Raw genomic sequence first — 27,182 nt, forward strand, 5'->3', positions numbered from 1 at the left:
TTGATAATCTATTATGAAAATCAGATTTCACGTATATGAACGATTAATTCGCTCAAACGTCAACTAAACAACATAAAATTCGGAATTTCCTTGGAAACCTTACTTTCCATCATAAGAACAATAAGTAAAGAGTCACCCTTGTTAGGGACGTCAATTGGAGGGGGAAGGTTAACAGGGCATCAACCCCCTCTATATTTAAAAAAATATCCTTTTTACAGGTATAAAGGTTTAAAGCTTTTTAAGTTTTAAAGGTATATTCATTGGAAAAATTGAAGAACAACAAAATTGCCCACCCCCAGGACTCTGAAAAATACTTTTCCCAACCACAATTTTGTGAATTGAAACCACTGACCCTTATCAATATTAACCAAAATTTCAAAACAGCAGAAATAATTGGATTCAGTGTTTGTAATGAGATTGGAGGGGACTACAGCTTCCCTATTCTGCTGATGAATTTTAAGCAAAAATTAGAAGACCACATCCATATAATCAACTGTCCACAAAGGGAGGAGAGGGTCTATTACCCTAGACATAAAATCTACAAGGGACCTTCAACCCATAGAAAAATTATAAAATTTTAGAATCAGAAATTCGCTTTTTGGCACTTCAAATCATACCCTCAGGAACCTGATTTAGGGTGCACTTTTTTAGAGGCAATAATATCAAATTAAGGGTTATAGAAAGAAGAAAGAAAACTCATTCAAACAAAATCTGCTAATTCTAGTGCCCTTTGTGAGCAAATGCACCAAAACGAGTACATTTGTTCTCAAGCCATTGGGATAAAAAAATGTTAAGTATAATATAAAACATTATGCATACATACTGCATCTCCCTATATCTAGATTAGATTTAACATTACTCTTTACTTTCATGTGAAAAACTTTCAAAAAACAAGCAGCAGCAATTATCACACAATAAGCAACCTTATCAGGTTAGCACATTATCACTTTAGAAAAAAAATTATCAATATGATTAAACCAAAAGAAAAAACTCTATTTTGTAATTTTCACAAATTTAATAAAAAGAAAAAACAAGATTATAAAAGCTATAATAACTGTACTTACTGCAACAACAAATGTTACATAGATCCATTTCAGGCCAGAATTTATTGACTTCTATACATATACAGTTTCACATAAATAACAATTATAAAGACATAGTCACTTTATAAAAAAAGCCTATCTATATGATTCAAAATTAAAAAAACGAAAGTTTCATTTTGTAATTATTATACATAGAAAAAAGACTAATAATGGCTACAATGATTCTACTTACTGCATCAATGAATGTCAAATACTTCCATTTCCAGCCAAAGTTTATTGACTTATCTAAATATTCTTGAGGGGGCTTTACATTACAAATGTCATAATATAAACCATATCCTAGGACAGAGGCAGCAGTAAAATGGAATAATAATTGTAATCTTCTGTTCATTTCCTCACCTGAAAAGAAAGCAATTTACATCTGTTATATCTTTTATAAGCATTAAAGAAATAGCCAAAAAAACATACAAAAAAGTAAACTTCACTGAATAAATGTCAAATGTCCTAATGTAAACTATATCCCAAGACCCATGAAATTGTCCCATGAAAGAATTTTGTTTGTCCTATTGAAAGAAACAATTGAATCTGTCATAGACTTTGTGCAACAATTGAATTCTATATTTACTAAGAAATTAGGGTAATTGGAAAGAGGAGTTTTCAGTTGTATGGATTTAAAATGTTTGCATGATTTTGATCTCCTCTTGATGAAAGTTTCATTCAATCCTTACATCAAAAAAATCATTTATCTTACATTTACTGTTAATGTGTTTAAACATCTCCATGTTAAGGGCATTTATGAAAGCATTTTAGTTGTTTCAGAAAAAATCAAGTTTGTGTCTTTTTAATAAACTAATTTTGTTTCTTTCAGCAATGAAGCTCAGAATGAGCAATGAAAATTGGTAAGGCCATGTACACAGTCTAGAGTTATATCTAGGCATTAGGAAGGGGGTAAAGGCTGGGAAACAAATGCACCAGTAGCTATTGTCACTATATTTGGAAAATTGTATTACTTTGAAGCCTTATCAATCAAAAGTCAGCAAAGATATGAAGCACTTAACACTTTCCCTAGGCCTTCTTCTTTTTAATCAAAGATCACTCCCCTTTGGAGAACAATACAGTAGAGGTTGATCCATCAAAAGAACTAAGACTGACATAGGGGCATTGTTTGAGGAGAGGCAAGGGGGCATTTACCCCCCCCCCCAATTCTTTGAAGAAAAAACTATTATATAGCCCATGCCCCTTGACTATCCAGATATGGACCTCTCTTCCCCCTACCCCAATAAAAATGCTGGAGCTACTCCACTGGGCTGACATGATCTAAGCTTTAGGTTGTCAGGAGTTTTCCCTGATTTTCAACATTTCCCAAAGTCAAACCACTTAAGCATACATTTTCCATAGACTTTGCTAATTTTATATTGCTTTAGAATTACACTTATGTGTTGCCAATTGTTTGTACCTTCATCTGGACTTGGTCCATTTGCTGTACAGGATTTTTTTTTAGTTTCAGAGTAAACTGACCTCTTTTGTTGCTTACTGTTGGTTAAGTGCCTGGTATACAATGTTACTAAAATGATGGTCACTGTCATTTTTCAGAAAATCTATATTGGTCACTTGGAGAGGACCCTTTTCAACAATTTAGGTTTGCATTAGGCTAAAAGTAAGGATCATAAATGTTATTACTGTATTCTTTTGCAATAGTCTTTAACTGAATAGTTAACTCTTCTTCTGTTGACAGTAGTGTGGAAGACAGGTCTGGTGACAATATTACTGAAGAGACTATGGTCCTGGTGGTCTTTTAGTGATGGTAATTAACAATGAAGATGGATCTCTAAATATTGGATCAGATGATTAACCAGATTTTTACAATGTGACAACAATAATATATAAATTTATTACCCATCATAAATGTACAATACAACACTAATGGAGTAATAAAGAAAGAAAAGGGAAAGAAACAAATAAATTATGACAAATACAAACAAAACCAAAACAGTCCTGCAATAGATTAACAGAAAACTCTGCCAGTCCTTCTAAAAATTCTCAAACTTGTATGGCACTATGCAGCAGGGTACACAATTATTTGGAATTAAATTAAAAAATTCTTATAAACAAGATTTTTAGGGAAAATAAAGAGCTAAATAGAGCCAAAGATGAGAAAAATAAAAATAAACAATAATTTCAACTTACAACAAACATAAGTCTCTACATAATTTAGACAGGAAATCTGTAGGTAGACATTACCAGAATTAATTTAAAAAAAAATCAGACAATTATATAATTATAGAGTAATAGTTATTCAACTTTTACACTACTTTAAACAAAACATCAATCTCAAAATATGATCAGGTGCATTTGGGGGAAAAAGGCATGAGGAGGGAGCATGTTGCCCTTTGATCCCTTCTGGCTCTAAAAGAGGCACTAGAACTTTTGATTTCTAATTGAAGGATCAGGAGCACTAGTTTTTCATTTTCAGCATAGTATTACATATTATCAGTAACAAACAATACCTTATTTTCATTTAGGTTTTTTTTTCAACCTTTAAAGTCTTTGTCAGGCTGGCAAAGCTGACCTTTGAGCTCTTTTATTTTTGATTTTTTTTTCTTGTTTTATTTCCTGAATTGTATTTTCTTCTTAAGCCTTACTTGCAGGAAATCATTCTCCTGATTAATATATAAGTACACTGCAAAACAAGCACACACTGTTGCCACAATTGGCAAAAACAAGTTTGTTACAAAACAACCATCAGCATTTTCAATGTGCAATGATGATGCTTACTCACCAATTGACTAATAACTCAAAGGAAGGGTTTTTCTCTGAGTGTATGCATCTCTTTGTTAACCCAAAAATTTTATTCTGTTAGAAAAAAAATGGTAAAATTCTAGTTAATTGACTTCTTGTTATCTTGGGAAGGGTTTAGGTTATGAAAATGAAACTTTCAGGGATGGGTTTACAGGCTAAAGTATGTCCTGGGAAGGTATTTTGAAGTACCCATCTCCATTCCTTTGCCCTCTAGAGGGCCCTGAAATTTGTCTACATGACAAGACCTATTGAAATTTTGACAAAACAACATTTTACCTTAATTTTCAGTTACTAGTTGCTTTTTCTCTACCTTTAGTTCTGAAAATGCAATTCCTGTTATTTGAGTAGAATTTTGAGCCATATCAATGTTTTTTTTTCAAAATTTAGGAAATGTATTTGCATATCTTTAAAACCTTATAAAATGGAATTGAGCAAAGTTATGAAGCTGAAAACAATTTTGTTGTACTTCAATTAAGCAGAAGATCTATTTTGCAAGGTTTCACTTTTGTAACACACATATTTTTAAAGGTCATCAAAGGTCAGGGCCATCTAGAGGGAGAAGGAGTGGAGGTAGTTGCTTCAAGATACCTTCCCAAGACATACTTTTGTCTGTAGATTCATCCCTGTAAGTTTCATTTTCCTAACCTAAACCCTTTCTCAGATAGCAAGAAGTCAATTAACTAGAATTTTACCAAAAAAACATATAGCCTAGGCCTATATATAGGCTAAATGTTTGTACATCTGGAAATGATTACAACAATGAAAGCATAATCAGTTTTTAAATGGCTTGTTAATCTTTTCTTTTTACTAGGGCTTACAAGATTGTTTGCATAAAAGGTCTATACCTATCTAGATACTGCCAAATAGCATTTTACCTTAATTTTGAATTTTCAATCCCATTTTGTTGGCTATCATTAGCCTAGTTTTTACCCTTGAAAATGTAATTCCTGTCGGTTTAGTGGGTATATGCCTAGGAAAGGATACATTTTAATGAAAAAATTCATAGCCTATTTCATAATATTCACATAGCTACTAGTTTCCTAGATAACAATGCCCCCCTAAAGTAGAACTTTATCATTTCTTGGATCTGGTCTGAACTTTAAATTTAATTTTATTATTAATGAATATTTTTCTATAAAATATCACCTGAAACAACTGTCTTTACACTGGGATCTCAGTAATTTTACCTCTAGTCTAATTGTTGACTCCTGTCAGAGTTGGAGCTTGTCTTGGGTTTTCAAATTAAACGCCAAAATTATTACATAGGCAGCGGCAGCAGTGTTGCCACATTGTCAGCGTAAAAAAACGCCCTGGAATTTTCAAAATAAGCCCGAACAAGCCCCAAAAAATTTTATCGAAATAATCCACTTTTGAGACTTCACTTTATAGTGAGCGTGTCCGAAAGCTTGTTCCACGGAGAATGCTACAACTGGATGCAACATTAATGCTGAATTTTCAGTCCGAAAGCTATTCTCATCGTTTTTTCTTTAAACTTCAGGAAGAGTCGTAATTTTGTTTATCTCACCTCAACATTCGCAGGGAAGAAGGATAAACCAACCCAGCAGACGGGAATACTTGACTTTTTTGCCGCTTTTATGTTTGAAATGTAAAAGAATTACCTTAAGCTGTGTGGCAGCTTAGTATTTTGAACTCAGGGTTTTTTTCTGAAGCTAAGCCTATGCATTGAAAAACTTATGGTGCGAAAGTGAAACTGTCTACTTGGAAACAAATTCGTCCATGGAATTCTCAAACTCGAGACTTTTGAAATCAAAGAACATGTGCTCAGACGTAGGATCAAAAGTTGGGCGATTTAATTGTAACCGCTGCTATTTTAGATGAAAGTAAAATAAAAAAGACAAAGGGGCCATTTCCCAGCCGAGCCCTCGAGGCAAATCTTAATATGTTAGTGTTCCTTACAGTTTTAGCTTTCCCTCCAAATTTACACCTTTCAACAGAGTTGCCGCCTCTCCATATCCTCGTGAAAGCTATAGCCCTATACAAATAAAGCTACTTCCCCATGCCCTATTTCCCTAATACTGGATAAATTGTTTTAATTTGTCACCAAATATTATATTTTCTTTATGTTTATCTCTTTAGAAACCTATTTTAAAGCAAGATTATAATCTAAAAATTACCTTAAGCTACGTGGCAGCTAAGTATTTTGAACTTTTATGGTTATTTAAGACAAGACTTTTCACTGAAAACCTTCTTTTTTTCTTGTCACTGTTTAATGAACGCGGCTTTCAGCTAATTCTTAGTGCATTGACATCGTAATACAACAAAAAAATTTCACGAGTAACAGAAAACGCAATGAGATCTCTTCAATAAGCAAAGTAATTTTAGTGAGCAAAACAGAATCATGACCAAATTATCACAACTAGAAATACACAGGCTTAATTTCTTCTTTGGATAGAGTGGTAAAATGCAAAAAAGAAAATAATTGAATCTTGAAATTCTGTATCACAAAGGAAAAAAACCAAGAGAATCAACGTAATATTGAAAAGCTCTCAATACTTTTGGTACATTTTCTTAATACCTCAAGCAAGAAAAATTAAAAATAATTTCTAAGAAATGAAATATAATGTACAGCTTTTGACAAAAAAAATGCTACAACAGCTAAAAAGCTAATTACAATTTAGAAATTCAGTGTCATCACCTTAGGAAAAATATGCATATCAAAAGCCGATTATTTTGTAATACAGCATTTTGGTTTTTAGATGCAGCTTATCAATCGGTTTCTTTTACCTATCAGGCTCCAGTCCAAAGACTCTTAGTTTTGGCTCCACTGAAGGAGCTCATTTTTATATGAATTTCACAGAATCTGAAGAATTCCGACATTTGTTTTCCTTTTTAAAGAAACCGATGGTTTCTTATTAAATTCCTATTCGTACCTTGAGGTGCAAACTGAAAAATTCCTATTAAAAAATAATTTCGTATCTTATTTTGAACATTATTTGCTAGAATAATCAGGAAAACGTAGAATATTAAGCTTTTTCGTTGGATTTTCAACTTTTTTTTGCAAAGTGCTTGGGGGTTATGAAGTCTATCTCCATCAGTTTCAAACACAACTGCAAGGTAAAGTTTTTTAGTATTTTGAATGTTACATGCTTGGGGGTTATGAAGTCCATCTCCATCTGTTTCAAACACAATGTCGTATTTGGCGTCTTACCTTTTGTAGATGATTAAATAAAAAAAACTAGTTTTTTTTAACTGAAAGTAAGGAGCGACATTGACACTTAAAACGAACAGAAATTACTCCGTATATGCAATGAGTTGTACCCTCCGCAATCCCTCGCTTTTTACGCTAAAGTTTTTAATTGTTTTAAATAGTAGAATTGTGACAAAGATCGAAACTTTAGCGTAAAGACCGAGGGATTGTGGAGGGGACAACTCATTTCATATACGGAGTAATTTCTGTCTGTTTTAAGTTTCAATGTCACTCCTTACTTTCAGTTAAAAAAACTATTTTTTTTTTATTTAATTTCTGAACGTTTTTGAATTAATATATCTTAGATTTTGGCTCTCCGCACATAAATTATTAAAATGAAATTCGCATATTAATTCTTTGTTTTGCTAAATAGCTTCCTCTTAGTTTTGATCAGACGATTTTGAGAAATAAGAGGTGGGGAAGGAGGCCTAGTTGCCCTCCAATTTTTCGGCTACTTAAAAAGGCAACTAGAACTTTTAATTTTTAACGAACGTTTTGTTAGTAAAAAATATACGTAACTTAAGAATAAACTTACGTAACAAACTTTTATATTTTTATTTATGTACATGAGGGGGTGTGTCCCCTCGTCAATACCTCACTCTTTAACATAATCTTAACTTTTGTCCCAATTCTTTAAGTATGACCCCTGAATCAGAAAGGCCATAGAATAAATATTTGAAATTACTAAAAATACTTTAGCATAAAGAGCGAGATATTTATCTCCTCCTAAATACCCCGCTCTTCATGCTAAAGTATTTTTAGAACCCCTCATATGCGTAATAATATCTGTTCGTTTTAAGTTTTAATGCTACTCCTTACTTTCAATTGAAAAACTTTTTCATGTCTATTTTATCATTGTTTTTTTTTTTATAGTAATGCTAGAAAATCCTGCGCCCTTTTCATTCAATTACTCTTCCCCCATGACATATTTCTCCAAGGAAAGATCCTCCCACATAGCCCCTCCCCTCAAACCCACCCCCCAAACCAAAAAAATCTCCCTGAAAACGTATGTACACTTCCCAATATCAATTAATGTACGTTAACAATGGTCAAAGTTCGTAACTTGTAGCCCCTTCCCCAGGGACTGTGGGGGAGTAAGTCATCCCCAAAGACATAGTTTTATGGTTTTCGACTATGCGGAAAAAATGGCTATCTCAAAATTTTGATCCATTGACTTTGGGAAAAAAATGAGCGTGGGAGGGGGCCTAGGTGCCCTCCAATTTTTTGGTCACTTAAAAAGGGCACTAGAACTTTTCATTTCTGTTAGAATGAGCCCTCTTGCGACATTCCAGGACCACATGGTCGATACGATGACCCCTGGAAAAAAAAACCCAAATAAACACGCACCCGTGATCTGTCTTCTGGCAAAAAATACGAAATTCCACATTTTTGTAGATAGGAGCTTGAAATTTTCGCTACAGGGTTTCCTGATACGCTGAATGCGATGGTGTGATTTTCGTTAAGATTCTTTGACTTTTAGGGGATGTTTTCCCCTATTTTCCAAAATAAGGTAAATTTTCTCAGGCTCGTAACTTTTGATGACAAAGATTAAATTTGATGAAACTTATATATTTAAAATCAGCATGAAAATTCGATTCTTTTGATGTATCTTTTAGCATCAAAATTCTGTTTTTTAGAGTTTTGTTTACTATTGAGCCGGGTCGCTCCTTACTACAGTTCGTTACCACAAACTGTTGTAATCTGCCGTAATAAATAGTTCTTTGTGACTCACTTTACTTATTTTCTTCTTCTTTTTTAGTGAATTGTAGGGCATAGTTAAACTTTTCCTTAAATCCGTTCGCTTTCTTTCCTCGAAAGTTTTGTAAAAGAATGAACTTGAAAAAAGAAATTCTTAAAAAAAAAAAATATTCTTTTGAGTAGAAAAAGCCCAAAACAAGCCAAATTAAAAAACAATAAGCCCAGTTTCCCGCCCCAAGCCCGCGAAAAAAAACGCCCGCCCCAACCCAAGGAAATAAGCCACCGGGGCTTGAAACAAGCCAATCTGGCAACACAGATGCGGCAGCGATTGTGTCAGTTTTTAATTCAACCACAAAAAAATTGCAGAACCAATGGTACTAGCGACAAACAGCAACAACAACCATTGGAACTAGTCAGGACCGCCAAAAAACGTTACTTTGAACACATATAGAGACACATCCATTTTGGGAATGTAAGATTGCCCATTATTCACCTTGAAAACACCATTTAACCAATTGAGAAGATCTATCTCCACAGTTATAATTGGGATAAAATGTGTTGCTCGTTTCTTGTTCAGGGGGCCTGAATAATTATTTAGCTAATATGATCCTGCAATTTTAACTACAGCACCTTATTTTATGTAAACAAAGGTACTAATTCAGTTCACACTACATAAAAGGTCTTTCAACTATTAAAATAGTGGCAAGCAAATCACAGAAATTTTTTTTTGGAGCCATAGAATAAAAAAGTTAAATTGAGTGATTTAGCCTTCCATTTCTTTGCACTCCTGGTCAGATCTGCAAGAACATTATAAGTTTCCGGACTAGGAATTTGATATTTCACATTAAAAATATTCGAAATCGCTTGTGGCAGTATTTTATTTCAAAGCAATGTTTGAGCTAGCTTTCATACCAAAACTAACGTTCGACCGACGTGCTGCTGTGAAACAGAGACAATACATTTCGTGATCGTGGTTAGATCAGTAAGTGAGTTCTGCCTCCACTTTTTTTTAAGAACCTTGCCATTCAACCAAATGAAACAGTCTCTGAACATATGGAAAAGAGGGATTATTGAAGAACAGAACGGAACACAATAATTTGCGGTGATGCTCAGTCAAGAATTTAAGGTACTAGGTGCTCAATGCTCGCTCTTCGTTTTATTTTGAGCGCAAAATCATGTAAAATTTAAAGCAATGTTCCTTTGTCACAGCTATCTACCTTTTTTGAAGGTTTTTACTTCAATTGCAAAGAGCTGAATTTCAGTTTGCATTGTTATTAAGTTTCTTGGGTTTCAGAAATCGTGTTCAAAGAATAAACAGATTAGGAATAAGAAAGAATAATGGAGCACCAAAAGCTTGTCTTTTATATAATTCACTGCCAATCCTTCAGGCGGGTCACTCATGCATTTTAGAAGTTTGTAAGCTTTTATTTCTGTGCTTTATTAGCACGTATTTGCACGCTCTGTGCAACATTAATTATAAACAAAATTAGACCTGCAACCATCAAATAAAAGAGGCATAACATGTTTATATGCCAGATTTTACCATATTTGGTAGTGAGTATTTATACAGTTAAGATTCATTTAGTACTAAGTCAAGGATTAGCTAGTGTGCATAACTTTGCTAGACCGAAGGTGGCATAGCAGTAGATACTCAGAATACAACATATGTTTTGAACTCATTTGCTTGAAAATGTTTACCTAGCTGGTCATGTCATATTTGGAAATACATTCTAATTTCATGTCAGGTCTGAGATTATTAAGTAGATTGTAGGATTCTGAAATTCCATAATAGTGGATTCAAAGAGAAGCAGAAAATCAACAGCAACAAAAACAGTTTAAAATTGATTTGAAAAATTGTTAAAAAGTTACCATTTAAAGAAAAAAGAACTGCTTTCACGAAAAAGTAGTAAGAAATTTATATTTTCACAAATGTTAACAAGACTAAGTCGCTTAGACTAGGAATAAATGCTGATGAAGAGATGATTGTGAGTAAGGAAAAGATCGATCAGTGGATGATATCACTTACGTGGGTAGAACTGTTAGTAAAGACGGTGGATTCAAACAGATTTAGAATGTTGAACAGACAAGCCCAGGGTTTTTAACAGTTGAAAAAAGATGAATTGTGTATGGATGGTTTTGGGTACCCGTTTGACTAACTGGATTTCAAACAGTATTCAGTAAGAAGAACGTGGTTCTATTATACTTTCTATGGCTGTAATGATAGAAAGATTGAGAAGGCTAGGACTGCTTTTTTCGATGAATGATGAAAGATTGCCCAAATTGCCATTTTCAGCAATTCCTCTAAGATCAAATGAAAAGCAACTCCTCCCCAAATGGGGTGGGAAGAGTCGTAAGAAGTGATTTAAAGGAAATTGAAAACTTTTGGGGAGGTTTTAAAGATGGAATCTTTGAATAGATTGCAACGGAGGAGGAGTGTCCGTAGCTGTGATCGCCTCAGGTGGCTTCATACTGCAGTGAGTTGTTCTTAGTAGTAGTAGTAGAATGTTCTGAACGAGTTTGCTTTTAACATGTGACATCATGGAAATACTATTATGGAAATGCCAAATTTATTGGCTACCAAACATCTTTCAGTTAGACATTTGTATCCTATATCTTTTGTTTGTAGCCCAGACACTGACGATAGACTTGTCAGCAAATTTAAACAAGCAAAATCATAAACTAGTTTAGTACGACAAAACTTATGTAGGAATCTAATATGAAGAGTGACACCACCTCACAAGATCCAAAAGAGGATCAAGAGAGTGAAATGCAACACCTATTGGGTACCATTGCAGTCCCTAAATGAGAGATTTGACATGTTGTCAATGGCTGTTTCCTACACCGCCCTCTTTCAGACGAGCTGCCTCAACTAGTCATGACATTTCCTAAGTTAATGCTGGAAATACACTAAGATACGATGCGCTCAAATTACTTGCAAGAGGAGACACCCCACACTCAGCAACGACGAGATCCATACCCACACAGGCCAGCCAGATATCGCAACCGTTGTACGACAACGTAGGTGGCTATACCTTGGAAAAATCCTCTACATCCCAGATAACAAACTTCCAAAAATGCTCCTCCACTGGCAACCAGAAGGCACCCATCGCCGAGGAAGACCAAAAAACACGCTCCGTAGGACATATGAACGTAACAGAAGAGCCCTCCAGACAAGTCCTTTCCAGAGTGGGGAGACATATAAGCAGCGGCTCACATGAGGGAGAATATTGGAGGTTGCTCACTGACACCCTGTGTGCCTTCAGAGGGATTGGAGGAACTAAGGTCTAAGGCATAGTGCTCGAATATTGAAAGTACTTGAAAATAGAGATAATTAAAAACATAGGTTGCGAAAGCTGAATTTTAAATGTTTATTTGTTAAACGTATGCATAATCAAGTTAACAAGATAGATGACTTTTAGTTTTCTTTTTAAATACTTCTCAAGAGTTAGTTGGAAAAGCGGTTTTTTTGTTCTTTGTAAAGGTTTCTGTAACCCATTCTTTTTTTATTCTAATCTGTATACGCTCTCGAGTTATTTTCTTTAATCAATCTAAATTTTTAGAGTTCGAAAAAGAAAATTGTTCGAAAGTAGATTGGCACCTTTAAAACTAAAAAAAAGAAACGAAAAAAAAGAAAGAAAACAAGACTATTGCTCATACCTTAATGGGATTCTAAGCAATAAAACTGATAAGCAGAGCATCCGGTCACAAGAGCAAGTCTAAAAAAAAATTTGTTTACGTAACTTTTTTTCTTATCATAACCTAAGATAATAATAACTGGCAAGGGATAATGCACAAAAAGCGTTTATTACTGTATCAAAATGACGTGTTGCAGTAGGCGCTTCCTGAGGCTATTAATTCTAGTTTTATTTACCATAAAAGGTAAATTCTTATACACAAGGTTTGGCAATATTTAATGCTTGGCCTCTTCTGAAGGAAACATGCTAAACAAATAAAAGTAGTGCCATTAAATTCCTTATTTTATGCAATTTAAAAATATCGTGGTTACTTTTTTGACAATGCACCCCATCCCCCTGATTGTTCCAGTTGTAGTTCTAGGGATATACAAGAAGTTAAAAACAAAAACAGTTAGGTTTTTACTTTATAATATGCGGATGTTTCTTTTAATCAGAATATCATGATTCCTTCCATTGCTATCCATTTTTTGAAATCATTTCAAATAATATTTTGGTAAATATTGCAAACAATCTCAGCAGTAGATCAATTCGAGACAGTAGAAAATCTGTTTAAATAAAAAACCTATGACATTTAACGACATTCAATTAATGGAGAAATATAATTAAAGGCTACATATGGGAACATGAGGGGGAGGGGGATTGTCAAAAAGTAACCATGAAATTTGTAAAGAGCATAAAATAAAGAATTTAAATGGTGCTACTATTATTTATTTAGCCCAACCTTAAATATTTACCTTACATTTTTCATCAAGTAACAGGGGCGAATCTCCAGCATTTTTATTGGGGGCAAGAGAGGCCCATATCTGGATATTCAAGCGGCATGGGATGTAAAAAAATTTCTCCACATTACTGGGGGCAACTGTTCCCCCCCCTAAACGACACCCCTGGAGTAATCGATCGCCTAAAGTAGAGACTGTCAAAAACTCGTTTTAACAAAGAATTTATGATGTCTGACTACCTTCAATTAATGGAAAAATCTATTGTTAATCCTAAGCATGGGACCATTAGGAGGGGGGCGGAGGTATTGTCAGAAAAGCGACCATGATATTTGGAAGTGGCATTACTTCCAAATGGAATGGACTCTAAATGGATAATTGGCCAAATGGATAATTGGACTCTAATGGCACTACATTTATTTGTTAAGCATTTTTCTTTTAAAAGCAGATTTACCTCATATTTCTTATGAAATGATCGCTTAAAATTATTTTGGCTTCTTTCGAGGGAGAAATAAAATAAGAAATTATACACTGCAATGATTAAACAGGCAATACTGACTATTCTCCTAATTTCCTTGGTTTGATGTAGTTGAAATCTCAGGTAGAGGTCAAATCCATAATTTGGCCTGGATTCATGGTTAACGTGTCAAAAACTATAAGATTTTCTTAAGGTCTAAAAAAGGGGGTGGATTGGAAATTATTATTATTTTTTTTTGCCTTGCAGTCAATAGCTATTGTATAAATATTTATAACCAAACCATTTAAAACAGGGAAAAATAATACTTCTAGTCAATGAATGTTTTGTATATTTTAAAGTTGTGTTAAGCTTATCGTAAATATCAGCAAGGAGACCAAAAAGCAACAAGGAAGCATAAGGAGGATTTTCCTCCTTATGGGAAGGGAAAACTATAAGGACTTAAAGCTAATAGGCTTTTCCGTGTATTTTTATGTTGTCAAGTCAATGGAATTGTGGTAAACTAAGCGAACTTTTAGTTGAAAATCCTGCCCATTGATTTTGGGGACGTTTCCCTACCTCTAGTGTATAAGCACATGTATCAATCTCGGTCAAAGGAAGTGAGCTATTTTGAATATTAGTTGCGTAGTTACTGCTAACACTGTTCGTAACTCCCTGAGCACCACACCACCTGAGGTCACCACAGCTCAGCACGCTCGTTATCCACCCAGTTTATTCAGTTAACGGCTATCTACCTCATTCCATTCATTTCCAACTTTCTTTAGTTTTTTTTATAGCTCCTTCCAAATTTGTTCAACGACATTCTACTTCTCTTGCGGCCGTGCTGAATCAAGCAGTTCACGTTAAAGAACTGTAAGTGAGGAGCGACTCGGCTCAATAGTAACTCAAACTCTAAAAAACAAAATTTTGATAATAATTGGTACATAAAAATTGAATTTTTATGCTGATTCCACATATATAAAGTCTATAAAGTTTAATATTACACATCAAAAGTTGCGAGTCTGAGGAAATTTGCCCTAAATTCAAAAAAGAGGGGACCCCCCCCCCAAAGTCAAGAGACCTTAATGAAAATCATGCATCCAATGCAGAACATCAGAAGACCCTGCTGTAAAGATTTCAAGCTCCTATATACAAAAATGTGGAATTTTTATTTTTCTTGCCAGAAGAAAGATGACGGATTCATGTTTATTTGTTGTTTTTTTCTCCCCAGGGAAGATGGTGTCCAACCAGTGATCCTAGAGGATTGAAAGAGGGCTCATTTGATTCGAAATCAAAAGTTCTAATACTCTTTATGAGTGACCAAAATAACGGAGGCCAACTAGCCCCCCTCTCACAATTACTTCTCCCCAAAGACATCCGATCAAAATCTCGTGAGAAATCCCTGGAGAGAATTAGCCCATTGTTCACTTATAGTGTTTACTACTGGGACATATACGAAATTTTTTTTAGGGATAATTCCACAGAGAGAATTTTCTTTGGCGAGGATAGTTTCTGGAACTAGTGAAGGAACGACGCAGCACATATGCAAAATAAAAAAGACCACTGGAGGCAGAAGCACTAAACAGAAAAAATAAGGAAGAACAGCAAAGAGTGCTAGAGGAAGAACAATCCATAGGCTCATCAGAACAAAAAATAGCTAATGAGGAAGAGAAACAGATGACGAATATAAAAAAAGGATTAGCCAAATAAGGCTTAAATTAAAATAAAGCTTAAATAAGTTCATCATTCAGCCTAGAAGTAGGAGAATCTGGGCTACCACCTTTGGTGCTAGTGTACCGTCTGGGCTATGTTTTTACGATGTATGGGATATTTTGTTCATGTGGTACCTTTCGATACTTTTTTCTGGCTCTGTCAAAACTCGACCTCTATTTGAAGCAGGAACGCTCTTTAATTTGTTTGGCGCTTGTATTAGCTACATGTATTACTTTTCATTAGAATGTGAAAATTAGATTTTTCATATTTTATTATTTATTTCATATTTTATTGCTCGATGTTGTGCAGGACTTTTTTTGTTCATCTTGTTGTGGTCATAAATAAATACCTCTTCAATAAGTAGCGAATGACTCCTAATGCCAAATAATAAATAAATAATAGTATATAACAATAATAATATATATATATAAAAATATAACAATATATAATAAATATATATATATATATATATATACTATATAATAAATATAACAATATATAATAATATATATAATGATATATAATAATAATACATAATTAATATATAAATAATACCATAATGCTAAATAATAAAAAGAAAACATCAGCAAGCTATTGTATATGTCCAGGCATTAAGGAAGAGCTGGGATACAGTCAAGAGGGTAACTTACCGTACTAATTCCTCCGTTAGGTGAAAAGTCTACACACTATTTGGTACGTCTTTTAGCACTGATTCCAATATGTTAACGCTGTTTGCAACCAAAGCAACACATTAGCTTTTGGGCAACAACAGTGGATATTCTACTGGATTTATGGTAACAATACCTTTGGACATGGTCATAATTTTCCTTGAATTGCAGGTGGCTTTGGGTTGCAGTGCTATTCGTGTCTGTGGAATCTTGGGGGTGATGATAATTGTGTCAATAATCCGATGGAAGTAAAAGTTGATGAATGTCCTGACTATCAAAGATACTGCCTGGTTCAAAGACAAGAAGACGCATTAACTGGTTTGTATTTAACTTTTGTGTTATTCTTCTTTTTTGAATTCACGTTAGCGTAAATAATAACAATTAATAATTTATTTTTTACCCGCTTGTTTTGACAATTTAAGTAGAGTAAATATGCTAAGGAAAGAAAACAAAATAACACTGACAATTCAATCAATACAGTCTAATCAAAGGGTGGGAAGGACCCAAGCGTTGACAGGCCTAATCTAGCATAGACTTTTTTATATATATAAAAAAAAAAATAATATCAGTGACACAAAACTTTATAATAATCATCCGATTTCTATAAGAATACGGCAGATACAATAAATATTTGCAATAACGAAAATACAGAGCTCTTAATCTTGATTATTAACAAGAGCTAAGAGCTCATATGGCACTTGTGACGAGGCAAGAAGAGCTAAGAGCCAAGAGCTCATATGGTATGAGCTCTAAAAAAATTCTAAGAATCAATAGATTGATTTAAAAGGAAAATCAGAGGCTTAATGCCGGTCAGGATTTAAAATTAGAGCTCTAAGACACGATGTCCTTCTAAATATCAAAATTCACTAAGATCCGATCACCCACTCGTAAGTTATAAATACCTCTTTTTTCTAATTTTTCCTCTCCCTTCAGCCCCCCCCCGATGGTCGAATCTGAGAAAACGACTTTATTAAGTCAATTTGTGCAGCTCCCTGACACGCCTACCAATTTTCATCGTCCTAGCACGTCCAGAAGCACCAAACTCGCCAAATCACTGAACCCCTCCCCCCAACTCCCCCAAAGAGAGCGAATCCAGTACGGTTACTTCAATCACGTATCAAGGACATTTGCTTATTCTGTCCACCAAACTTCATCCCGATCCCTCCACTCCAAGTGTTTTCCAAGATTTCCCCCTCCAACTCCCCCCAATGACAAAATATCTGGCCGGGATTTAAAATCAGAGCTCTGAGACATGAATCCCTTCTAAATGTAAAATTTCATTAAGATCCGGTCACCCGTTCTTAAGTTAAAAATACACCTATTTTTCTAATTTTTCCAAATTAGCACCCCCAGCTCCTCCAAAGAGAATGGATTCGTTACAATGATGTCAATCACGTATCTAGAACTTGTGCTTATTCCTCCCATCAAGTTTCATCCCAATCTCTCCACTCTCAGCCGTTTCCAAGATTTCTGTTTCCCTCCTCCAACCCCCTATGTCCCCGGATCCAATTGGAGTTGAACATGGAGCATCTGAGACATAAGATCCTTCTATATATATATCTATTCTATATATATTCTTCTTGTTATATTCTATATATATAAGTTTCACTAAGATCCGATCACCTATTCATAAGATAGAAATGCCCCAATTTTCACGTTTTCCAAGAATTCCGGTTTCCCCTCCAACTCCCCCCAATGTCATAGGATCTGGTCGGAATTTAAAATTAGAGCTTTAAAGCACAAGATCCTTCTAAATATCAAATTTCATTAAGATCTGGTCACTCTTTCATAAGTTACAAATACCTCATTTTTCCAAATTACCCCCCCCCCCCAACTCCACCAAAGAGAGCAGATCCGGTTATGTCAGTCACGTATCTTAGACAGGTTTTTATTCTTCCCATCCAGTTTCATCCTGATCTCTCCGCTTTAAGTATTTTCTATGATTTCCGCCCCCCCCCCCCAATGACACTGGATCCGGTTGAGATTTAAAATAAGATATCTGAGTTACGAGGTCCTTCTAAATATGAAGTTTCATGAAGATCCGATCACTCCTTCGTAAGTTAAAAATATGTCATTATTTCTAATTTTTCAGAATTGACCCCTCCCTCCTCCAATAGAGCGGATCCGTTCCAATTATGTCAATTTCGTATCTAGGATTTCTGCTAATTTTTCCCACCAAGTTTCATCCCGATCCCTCCAATCTAAGAGTTTTCCAAGATTTTAGGTTTCCCCATCCCAAATCCCCCCAATGTCACCAGATCCGGTCGGGATTTAAAATAAGAGCTTTGAGACACGATATTCTTCTAAATATCAAATTTCATTGAGATCCGATCACCCGTTCGTAAGTTAAAAATACCTCATTTTTTCTAATTTTTCAGAATTAACCCCCCCCCCCCAACTACCCCAAAGGGAACGGTTCCATTCCAATTATGTCAATCTCGTATCTAAGACTTCTGCTTATTTTTCTCACAATGTTTCATCCCGATCCCTCCACTCTAAGTGTTTTCCAAGATTTTAGGTTTCCCCTCCCAAATCCCCCCAATGTCACCAGATCCGGTCGGGACTTAAAATAACAGCTCTGAGACACGATATCCTTCCAAACAACTAATTACATTAAGATCTGATCAACCGTTCGTAAGTTAAAAATGCTTCATTTTTTCTGTCCTCCGAATTAACGGGCCCCCCACTCCCCCAGATGGTCAAATCGGCAAAAAGACTATTTCTAATTTAATTTGGTCCGGTCCCTGATACGCCTGCCAAATTTCATCGTCCTAGCTTACCTGGAAGGGCCTAAAGTAGCAAAACCGGGACCGACAGACCGACAGAATTTGCGATTGCTATATTTCACTTGGTTAATACCAAGTGCCATAAAAAACGGGCGCAAATCGAAAAGAAACAATATAGAGTGATCCTAGTACGCAGAATAAAGTCTGGATAAAACCTTTCGTGAAAATCTGCTTCGGTTCGGGACAATTTTCGCGTACCCAATTTTAAGTTCACTTTTAATATCATTAAGCCCACAAGATGGAAAAGCCGATAAAGATGAACAAATACTAATACCAAGCCACCGAATCGAAGAAACGAGCTTAACTGGAAAAGAAACACAAGCAAGATCACTACTTTGATGTCGAGCATTAAAAACTAAATATTCACGTTTTTCAGTATTAAGTTCGAGGCCGATTTCCTCAAAAGACTTAGAAACAAGCTGGGTCGACTTAATTAGGCTAGATATAGTCCGGCTGATCAAAAGTAAGTCATCTGCATATGCAATATACGAAAGATTAGTTACGCCTAAGAAACACAATGTATTAATACGTGGCAAACCGAATAAAGACAAGCATTGAAAAGATAAGGGGATAGGACTCTTCCTTGCCTAAGACCAGAACGGATAGGAATATTACCAACGTATTGTCACCTGACTTGAGTCGAACATATGAATTAGCATACCAAAAACAAAGTAACTGAATTCGTTATTTTCAGTGTATTTACTGCAACGAAACTATAATCACTTGCCAGCTAATAATAGGTTTAAATCCAACCGAATTTTATTACTGACTATGCTGTCAAACAGCTAACATCCGATTAAATTAGTTTCAAATAATCCTTTACAAAGTATATGAGTTTGTTATTTTCACTGTATTTACTGCAATGAAACTATAATCACTTGCCAGCTAATGATAGGTTTAGATCACCAGAATCAAGTTTTGATCCTTGGAGTGGGTTACTACAGCTAAATTTGAACTCAGAGCCCAGTATTACAAAGCAGAGATAAACCCCACTCAGTGACGGTTCTAGCCTCTCTTGCGCCAGGGGAAAATCTTGATAAGCACTCTCTCCCCTGTCTCCCACACAATTTTCAAGCCAAATTAAAAAAATGATTTATTAAAAAAATTATTTTCAACTTATTTATTAATTAATAATTGATTTTTTAACTTTTATTTACTTGTTTAATTATTAATATCTATTTATTTTATATTTTATTTTATTTACTGATTAATAATTTATTAACTATTTTCATTTCTTAACTGCACCCTCTTCTTTATTTTAGTAAAAATAAACTTCAAAAATTACTAAATGATTATAACTGTAGACTATTTATTTGATATTTCACGCCCCTAAAATTTCTGCGCCCAGGGCGAGGGCCCTTTCCTTAAAATTGCTTCTGATCCTACTAAACCATCACGGGCATTTTACTTTTGTATTTTCTCTAGTCAAATTTACTCTACTGCACTTCTGTGTCTTTACTTCTGCAACTTGTTTAGTTGATTTACAGACATGGCTTCTCTAAGACTGTTTATAAATGTGTCCTAAAACATACAACAAGCGAAACAGCTTCTATCATTTTGAAATACATCTTCCATTTTCTGCTATATGTGTCCTTCTCCTGCCATTGAGAGATGTGCCAAGAGAGTTGATGAATAAATCGATTCTCTGGAATTAAACGATCCAGTTGCGAAAGACTGAAGTATTTAACCTATTGATTGAATGATTTTTAGACTTACATCAGACTTGACTGACTTGCATCAGATACTCCTATCACTTCTACCATAAGCATTACTGTTGCATTTAAAGAATATTAGTGATAGACAGTGCAATAAGAGGAAAAACGAAACAAAAGAACTGTGCTGAACAATAAGTTCATTCGCTGGAGCTCATCAGTCAGGTGGACCACCTGACCAAAGGTCCTACTTCTTCGTCTGAGAAAATTGTAGAGATAGTCAGTGTGCCAGGGACATAGGTAAGATTTGACAGGGTATTAATTTTTTTTTTTACAGTCGTACAGCTACAGTCAAGGCCGTATCCCAGGAGGGGGGATAGGGCGAAATATCTCCCCTTCGAAAAAATTTGTCCAACTCGAGAAAATGTAACAAAGATGACTATAAACAAATTCTTCATGCGTTATGTAATATTTTTGCACCCCCAGCCCCCCTCAAAAAATATTTTGCAACTCCCTCCCCTCGTCTTTAAAATGCTGGTTAAGAAAAGCTTGCTTGAGACCGTTAGGCAAATTCTGCGAGATGCAAACATGGGCGTCGGCAAGGGGGCAGGGGAGCAATGGTCCCCCTGGAAATTTGGCACAATAAAGTAATTATAAGGAAGCCAAAGGAAAAAGAGCAGAATAGGGGAAAACCATGGAAAAGATGTGTCTTGTCCTATTGTTGGCTGACTGCCAATAGCGACGAACTGCAAGTAAGGAGCGATGCGGCTGAATAGTAACCACGACTCTAAGAAACGGAGTCTTGATAAAAATAGATACATCAAAAGAATCGAATTTTGATGCTTACCAAAAATGTATAAATTCACCAAGTTTAATGCTATCCATGAAAAGTTACGAAACTGAGAAAAATTTCCCAAAAAAAACAAAACAACAAATGATCTTAATCAAAATCACATCGTCAGATTTAGCATATCAGAGAACCCTCCTGTAGACGTTTCAAGCTCCTATATACAAAGCTGAGGAATTTTTCATTTTTTGCGAGAAGAAAGATTACGGATGTGTCTTTTTATTGTTTCTTTGGTGTTTTTTTCTCAGGGGTGATTGTGTCAGACCAGTGATCCTAGAGGATCGGGATAAGGCTCATTTGATTGGAAATCAAAAGTTCTAGTGCTTTTTATTAAGTGACCAAAAATATCGAGTGGAGCTAGCCTTCTCCCACGCCCCCCTTTTCCCCAAAGTCAGTTGATCAAAATTTTCATTTTGTTCAGCAAAGTCGAAATACCTAGTAACTATGTCTTTGAGGATGAGTTGACCCCCCACAGTCCCCGGGGAAAGGCTCCAAGCTATGAATTTGCTCATTGTTTATATATATTATTGGTTATTGGGAAGTTTAAGGATATTTTTGGCGGGGGAGGGGCCTGGTCGGAGTATTATGTGGGAGGATCTTTCCATGGAGCAATTTTTCGCGGGGAGAGGGAATTTTGCATGGACTGATTTCCCAGCATTACTTAAAAATTTATCAGAAATTAATAAGAAACAAGTTTTTTCTAACTTAAAGTAAGAAGTAACATTAAAACTTAAAACAAACAGAGATTATCACGTATATGAGGTGGGTTGCCCTCTCCTCTTAACCTCGCTCCTTATGTTAGAGGATTTTTAATTATTAGAAAAGCTTATTTAGTTATTCTTAAATAATTGGAACAATAAAGCAAACTTTAGTGTAAAGAGTGAGCTATTAAGGAGGGGGAATCCCCCTCACATACTTAATGATTTGTGTTCGTTTTAAGTTTTAATGTTGCTTCTTACTTTCAATTGAAAAAAAAAATGTTTTTTTTTATTTAATCAGCATTATTCAATTTTTTTTAGAGTTTCGGCTACTATTGAGCCGAGTCACTTCTGACTTACAGTTCGTTACCACGAACTGCTTGAAATACACCTGTCACTTCACTGGCAGACTGCTTTTCTCCTCCAATTCCGTTTATGTGCCAAGAAAGACGATGAATAAAACGACTTTATGGAATTAAAAGATTAAGTTTCGCTGCATAAAATGATTTATAGAAGGATAAAAGAGACTGATTGCTATAGAATGAACATTATAAACTAAATTATCGTTTATAATGACTTAACCTATTGATTCACTGAACATATAAACATCAAATTTGACTGACTTGCATCAGACACTCCTGTCACTCCTGCCACTAGCATCACTGTTGCATATTAAGAATATTCGTAACAGACAGTATAATAAAAGAAGAAAACGAAAAAACTGTGCAGAATAATAAGTTCATGGACTGAAGCTCATCAGTAAGGTGGAAGAACCTCTGGCCTAAAAGTCCTACCTCTTCGGTTGAAAAAACTGTGGAGATAGTCATTGTGTCTGGGACGTAGGCAGGATTTGACAGAGAGTTAATTTTTTTACAATCGTAGAACTGAAGTCGCAATGGCATTCTGCCTGGACCATAGATAGATATATATTGTGCTATAGATAGATAGATAAACATTCTATGCTTCATACCACTTTACCATTCTTTAATGTAAAGCGATTTACTTTATTATTCGCTTTATCAGATGAGACTCCCGTCACCTTTGCTTTAGCTCCACCTATCCCGAGGGAAACTTCAATAGGAACAAGCTACTAGATGGTTCGATTAGTCTTTTGCCCCTATACTGAGCTCCGACGATCGATTTACATGTCAGAATCGCTTTGGTCCTCCATCAGGGTTTCCCCTGATCGCAGCCTGGCTAGGCACAGGTCACCATCTTTCGGGTCCTATCATATGTGCTCTAGATGCGTCGCATTGGTAATCCGCAGGTGCGTCACAAGGGAATGGCTATAAACAAGGGGAAGGTGGCTGAAACACATTCAGGAATATTTTTATCAGTAAGCCTGTCCTATAAAAATCCTTCTCAGATTTTTTGAAATTTTCAGTTTATACATTTTGCTCTCTTATTCGTTTTCCTACAGTATTTCATACCAGCACTAAAAAAACAGCAAAAAAGCATTAATTTGATTCTGGATCACCATGTTTCCAAGTTTGATCCCTCCCTTTAATGTTTCTCCCACTCCTGAATTTGTCTTTAAATGTTAGGTACAAAAAACTTGTTTGAAACCGTTGGGCAAAGTCCGTAGGAAGTAAAACCCTTCTTTCTTCATGTTTTACTTCCCTCCCCCAAACGAATTTTTTGGTAGTCCCTTTCTCCCCTCCAGGATAAAAACCCTCGATCCTGTCTAGTGGAGGTTTGGATCCACATAACTATCAAACAGTTGATGGTATCAAACTGTAACCAAGGAGGTTATCGGGCTAATAGTAATCAAAGCTCTTAAAAAGGTAGTTTTGATAAAAATTAACGCTTCAAAAGAATTTACTTTTTATACGGATTTCAAATATATAAAATTCATTGAGCTTAAATTTATCCATTAAAACTTAAGAGCCTGGGAAAATCTGACTGATTTTCAAAAAACAGGGGGAAGAAAATCCCTATAATGAAGTGTGATCTTGACGAAAATCACACTATCAAATCCCTATGATGAAAGTGTGATCATGATGAAAATCACACTATCACATTCAGCGTATTAGAGAACCAGACTATAGAGGTTTCAAGCTCATATCTACAAAAATGTTAGATTTTCCTTTCTTCCCAGAAGAAAAATCACATATGTGTTTATTTGGCTTTTTCCCAAGTGCAATCGTATCGAAATATCCTAAAATCGAAAACCGAGATATGGCTCATTCGAACGGAAATTAAAAGTTTTAGCGCTCTTTTTCAGAAGCAAAAACAATTGTTCCACTGAAAAAAGGTCTTTTCTGCCATTTTCTTGCACCCAAATTTGATTAGCCCGCAAAAAGTGTCAAATCGCTATCGATTGAAAGTTATGAGATAGGTAATCGTTTAAAACTATTGAAATACTATATACTGCACCTCCTAATTTCAGAAGAAGCAATACCGCACGATGGCACATTAATTCCTAAAAAGTCGCACGGTCGATACAAGGTCAATGGTTAATAATTATAGACATTTATTACAAAGCTCAATTTGACTAAGTTGATTCGCTTGATGTATCATACAATTATTTGGGGTCATTGTTGAGGAAGGGGTAGAGTGTGGTATCGAGTGCCCCGAAGAGAGCATTTCAATGCCCAAATTGTCTAACTCTCCACGAGTATTCAGATAAATGGTACCAGGGGAACGAGCTTCGCTTGGTGAAAAGCAATACAGTTTTTTTTTTATTTCTTTCGCAAAAACTTTATTTTATGTTATTTTGTTGGGCAAATTTTTTTGCGTATTTACACTGTTAAATTTTCTTACACTATTGATAATCAAATTAAATGATAATGTGCTTTTCAAAACCCTTAACACAGACACTAATCTTCATCAAAATTGATTATAATTATTCCAAGTATCCGTGACTTTATTAATATGAAAGATATTTTTCCGAAACTATGCCCCTAGACGAATTTTGCGACGTTGTGACCAATCCAGGTCGTTTTTTTTTTACACCGGAAAAGGCCAGTATGTCAAATATCAGAAAAAAAACTATAGTACCGTTTTTGAGAAATAATATACAAATAAATAAATATAGGTATACATAAATACAAATATTGTTCGTTTAAAAAGATAATATACAAAATGGTTTCGGGGAGGATATAAAAGTAGGGATTGATCTCTGATCTTTATATTCATTTCAATTAAACCTGAACACGAGTGTTTCGGGGTGGTAGCTCCTTTTGTAGAAAGCTTTATGCAGGAAAATTAATCATACATACAATATAAGAACAAGGAGTAAAGTTTATGGGGACACTTGCCCAAACCATATCTTGGTTAGGTCTGGGTATAATTTGAAAAAGATCATAAATTACGAAAAAAGGTTTTTCAACTGAAAGCAACAATAGAACGAACAGAAATTATTCCATGTATGAGGGGAGATTCTCCTACCAGAGCCCCCTGCTATTTATAATAAAGTTTGAACTCTTGTGTCAATTCTTCAAGAATGAGAGCTAACAAAAGCTGTTAAATTGGAATAAGAATTTTTTTTTTAAGTATAGTAAAACTTTAGCACAAAGAGCTTTGGGCTCAGGAAAGGGCAGCCCCCTCATAAATAGAGTAAGTTTCGTTCATTTGAAGTTTTAATGTTGCTCTTGCATTAAGTTGAAAAAATTACTCTCTGTTTATTTAATTATCTTACTTTATAGTATCTGTTAGGATTTTAGATGGTCAATGACTCCGTCAAACTTTAGTTTGATTCATTCTAGGTGATCTGGTGTCGATGTACAGAGGTTGTACACAGTACGAATATGAAAATGGGGAGAAACCTGGACCAGATATCAACACGTTTTTCCAGTCATGTCGCACAGACAGATGCAATACTGGTAGCGGAAAAGGATCAGAAGGGGGAGCTGGCGGGAGTGGAGTCTATACAGTCCGACCAAAGAACACTGGAGTAGCAGTAGCGTCATCAGTTTTGTCATTATTCATGGTTTTTCTATTGATTTAGGGAGTGTTTAATTTTCATGTCTATCGTTATTTGTACTTGATGTAAATTTCCTTTTTATGAAAACAGAGTCTTCTAATACAATCTTGAAGTCATATTTAGTAGCATATTAAAAATAAATTCAGTGTAATATCAGCTTTGTCATCGAAATTACTTATTTAGAAAGTGAAGCCGACCACATAATCTCAGGCTTTGATTTTGTCGAGTCACATAGGAAAGTGGCCCAGGCAGTTTCGATGAGAAACTTATCATTGTGATTGCAGCCGTAGCTCTAGTAAACAGTGAACGCCTGTCCATTGTAGCCGAAAAAAAACATTTTCTTGAAAAAATATTTTACAGTCGACAATAATCTGCAAACATCAGCCTTCATTCAATTTAAAAAAAAGTACAATAAATTTTAATTCTAAGGATTCTTGTAATCCTGTAATAAACCGAGGATTTTGAAAAAGAGCCTGAAACCCCTCGAACGTGATCTAAAGTCAAAATTTCCATTTTCAATAATTGTTAACTGAAGGTTTGTATTCCTCAACCTTGAAAATCGAGGTCCAGCATATTTTTGAACTGACAGCACTGATGTGTCTTCTTAGTTTCTCAAAAAGTGATCCTATCGAACCAGTGGTCGTGGAACATTGGGTGAGGGCTTGTTTCAGCAGAAGAAATATATAGCGCTCTTTATAGCAACAAAATAGGTAACACTACATCTTAGTGCCATTTCTATCATTTTGAGCCGCCAGACATCTGTCTTTGCCCGACTGAAGTCAGAATAAATGAAAGTGCAAGTTCGGAGATAGCCAGTCGATCTTTCTTTTTTACAGATTTTCATTTTACAATCTGTAGCGCAACTGTAGTGTCTTCTTTTTTTCTTTTTTCCTGGGACGATCGAATCGAAACTAAAGTCGTAGGTTATCTCCAGAGTACTTATTAGAGATAAAATAAAGGATTTAAGCTTGCTGTAAGTCACGCAAGATAGCGCCACATAAAGTGACAGTTTTGGCCAAAAAACAACGATTTGACCAAAAAAGCTAAATGCCAGTGACTGAGAAGTCTGAGATAGCCAATCAAAAGAAAACTGTTTAAAATATGTATATGAACACAACTTTCCCCAAAAATCTCTCCCTCCCAATGTCTCAAGCTTTATTGAGCTTTCTTCCTAAAATCTGACCTCCTACGCGGGATTCAAGCAATGCTACTCAGATTGCAGTCCAAACATGATATAGAAAAGAAAAATACCATTAACCTACTAGCCCCGAAACTCAAAA

At 35.1% G+C, this 27,182-nt stretch overlaps 2 protein-coding genes across 6 annotated transcripts in view; one reads left to right on the forward strand and one right to left on the reverse strand.

Annotated features, from left to right (window-relative positions):
• LOC136038139 (androgen-induced gene 1 protein-like) overlaps positions 1-27,182 on the reverse strand; it is a 73,000-nt gene that overhangs the window by 39,836 nt on the left and 5,982 nt on the right. For 2 of the 5 annotated variants that reach the window (XM_065721168.1, XM_065721165.1), the window contains exon 2: positions 1,276-1,442. In XM_065721168.1, coding sequence (XP_065577240.1) covers positions 1,276-1,434 — 159 coding nt within the window. In that variant the 5' untranslated portion in view covers positions 1,435-1,442. Of the gene's footprint in view, positions 1-1,275; positions 1,443-4,988; positions 5,120-12,405; positions 12,450-27,182 lie in introns of those variants that run through there. The other 3 variants (XM_065721169.1, XM_065721166.1, XM_065721167.1) reach the window with 3 other exon arrangements.
• Positions 12,526-26,020, forward strand: LOC136038140 (uncharacterized). Its single transcript, XM_065721170.1, has 3 exons — positions 12,526-12,627; positions 16,166-16,312; positions 25,685-26,020. The coding sequence occupies exons 1-3, from the start codon at positions 12,567-12,569 to the stop codon at positions 25,924-25,926; spliced, it is 450 nt and encodes a 149-aa protein (XP_065577242.1). The 5' UTR covers positions 12,526-12,566; the 3' UTR covers positions 25,927-26,020.

Source organism: Artemia franciscana, chromosome 17 (assembly GCF_032884065.1).
Source record: "Artemia franciscana chromosome 17, ASM3288406v1, whole genome shotgun sequence".
Classification (NCBI taxonomy): domain Eukaryota; kingdom Metazoa; phylum Arthropoda; class Branchiopoda; order Anostraca; family Artemiidae; genus Artemia; species Artemia franciscana.

Coding starts and splice junctions, on each gene's coding strand:
- LOC136038140 (XM_065721170.1), top strand. CDS start 12,567: ATGACGTGTTGCAGTAGGCGCTTCCTGAGGCTATTAATTCTAGTTTTA. Junction 12,628..16,165: donor AGTTTTATTTACCATAAAAG/GTAAATTCTTAT, acceptor CTTGAATTGCAG/GTGGCTTTGGGTTGCAGTGC. Junction 16,313..25,684: donor ACAAGAAGACGCATTAACTG/GTTTGTATTTAA, acceptor GATTCATTCTAG/GTGATCTGGTGTCGATGTAC.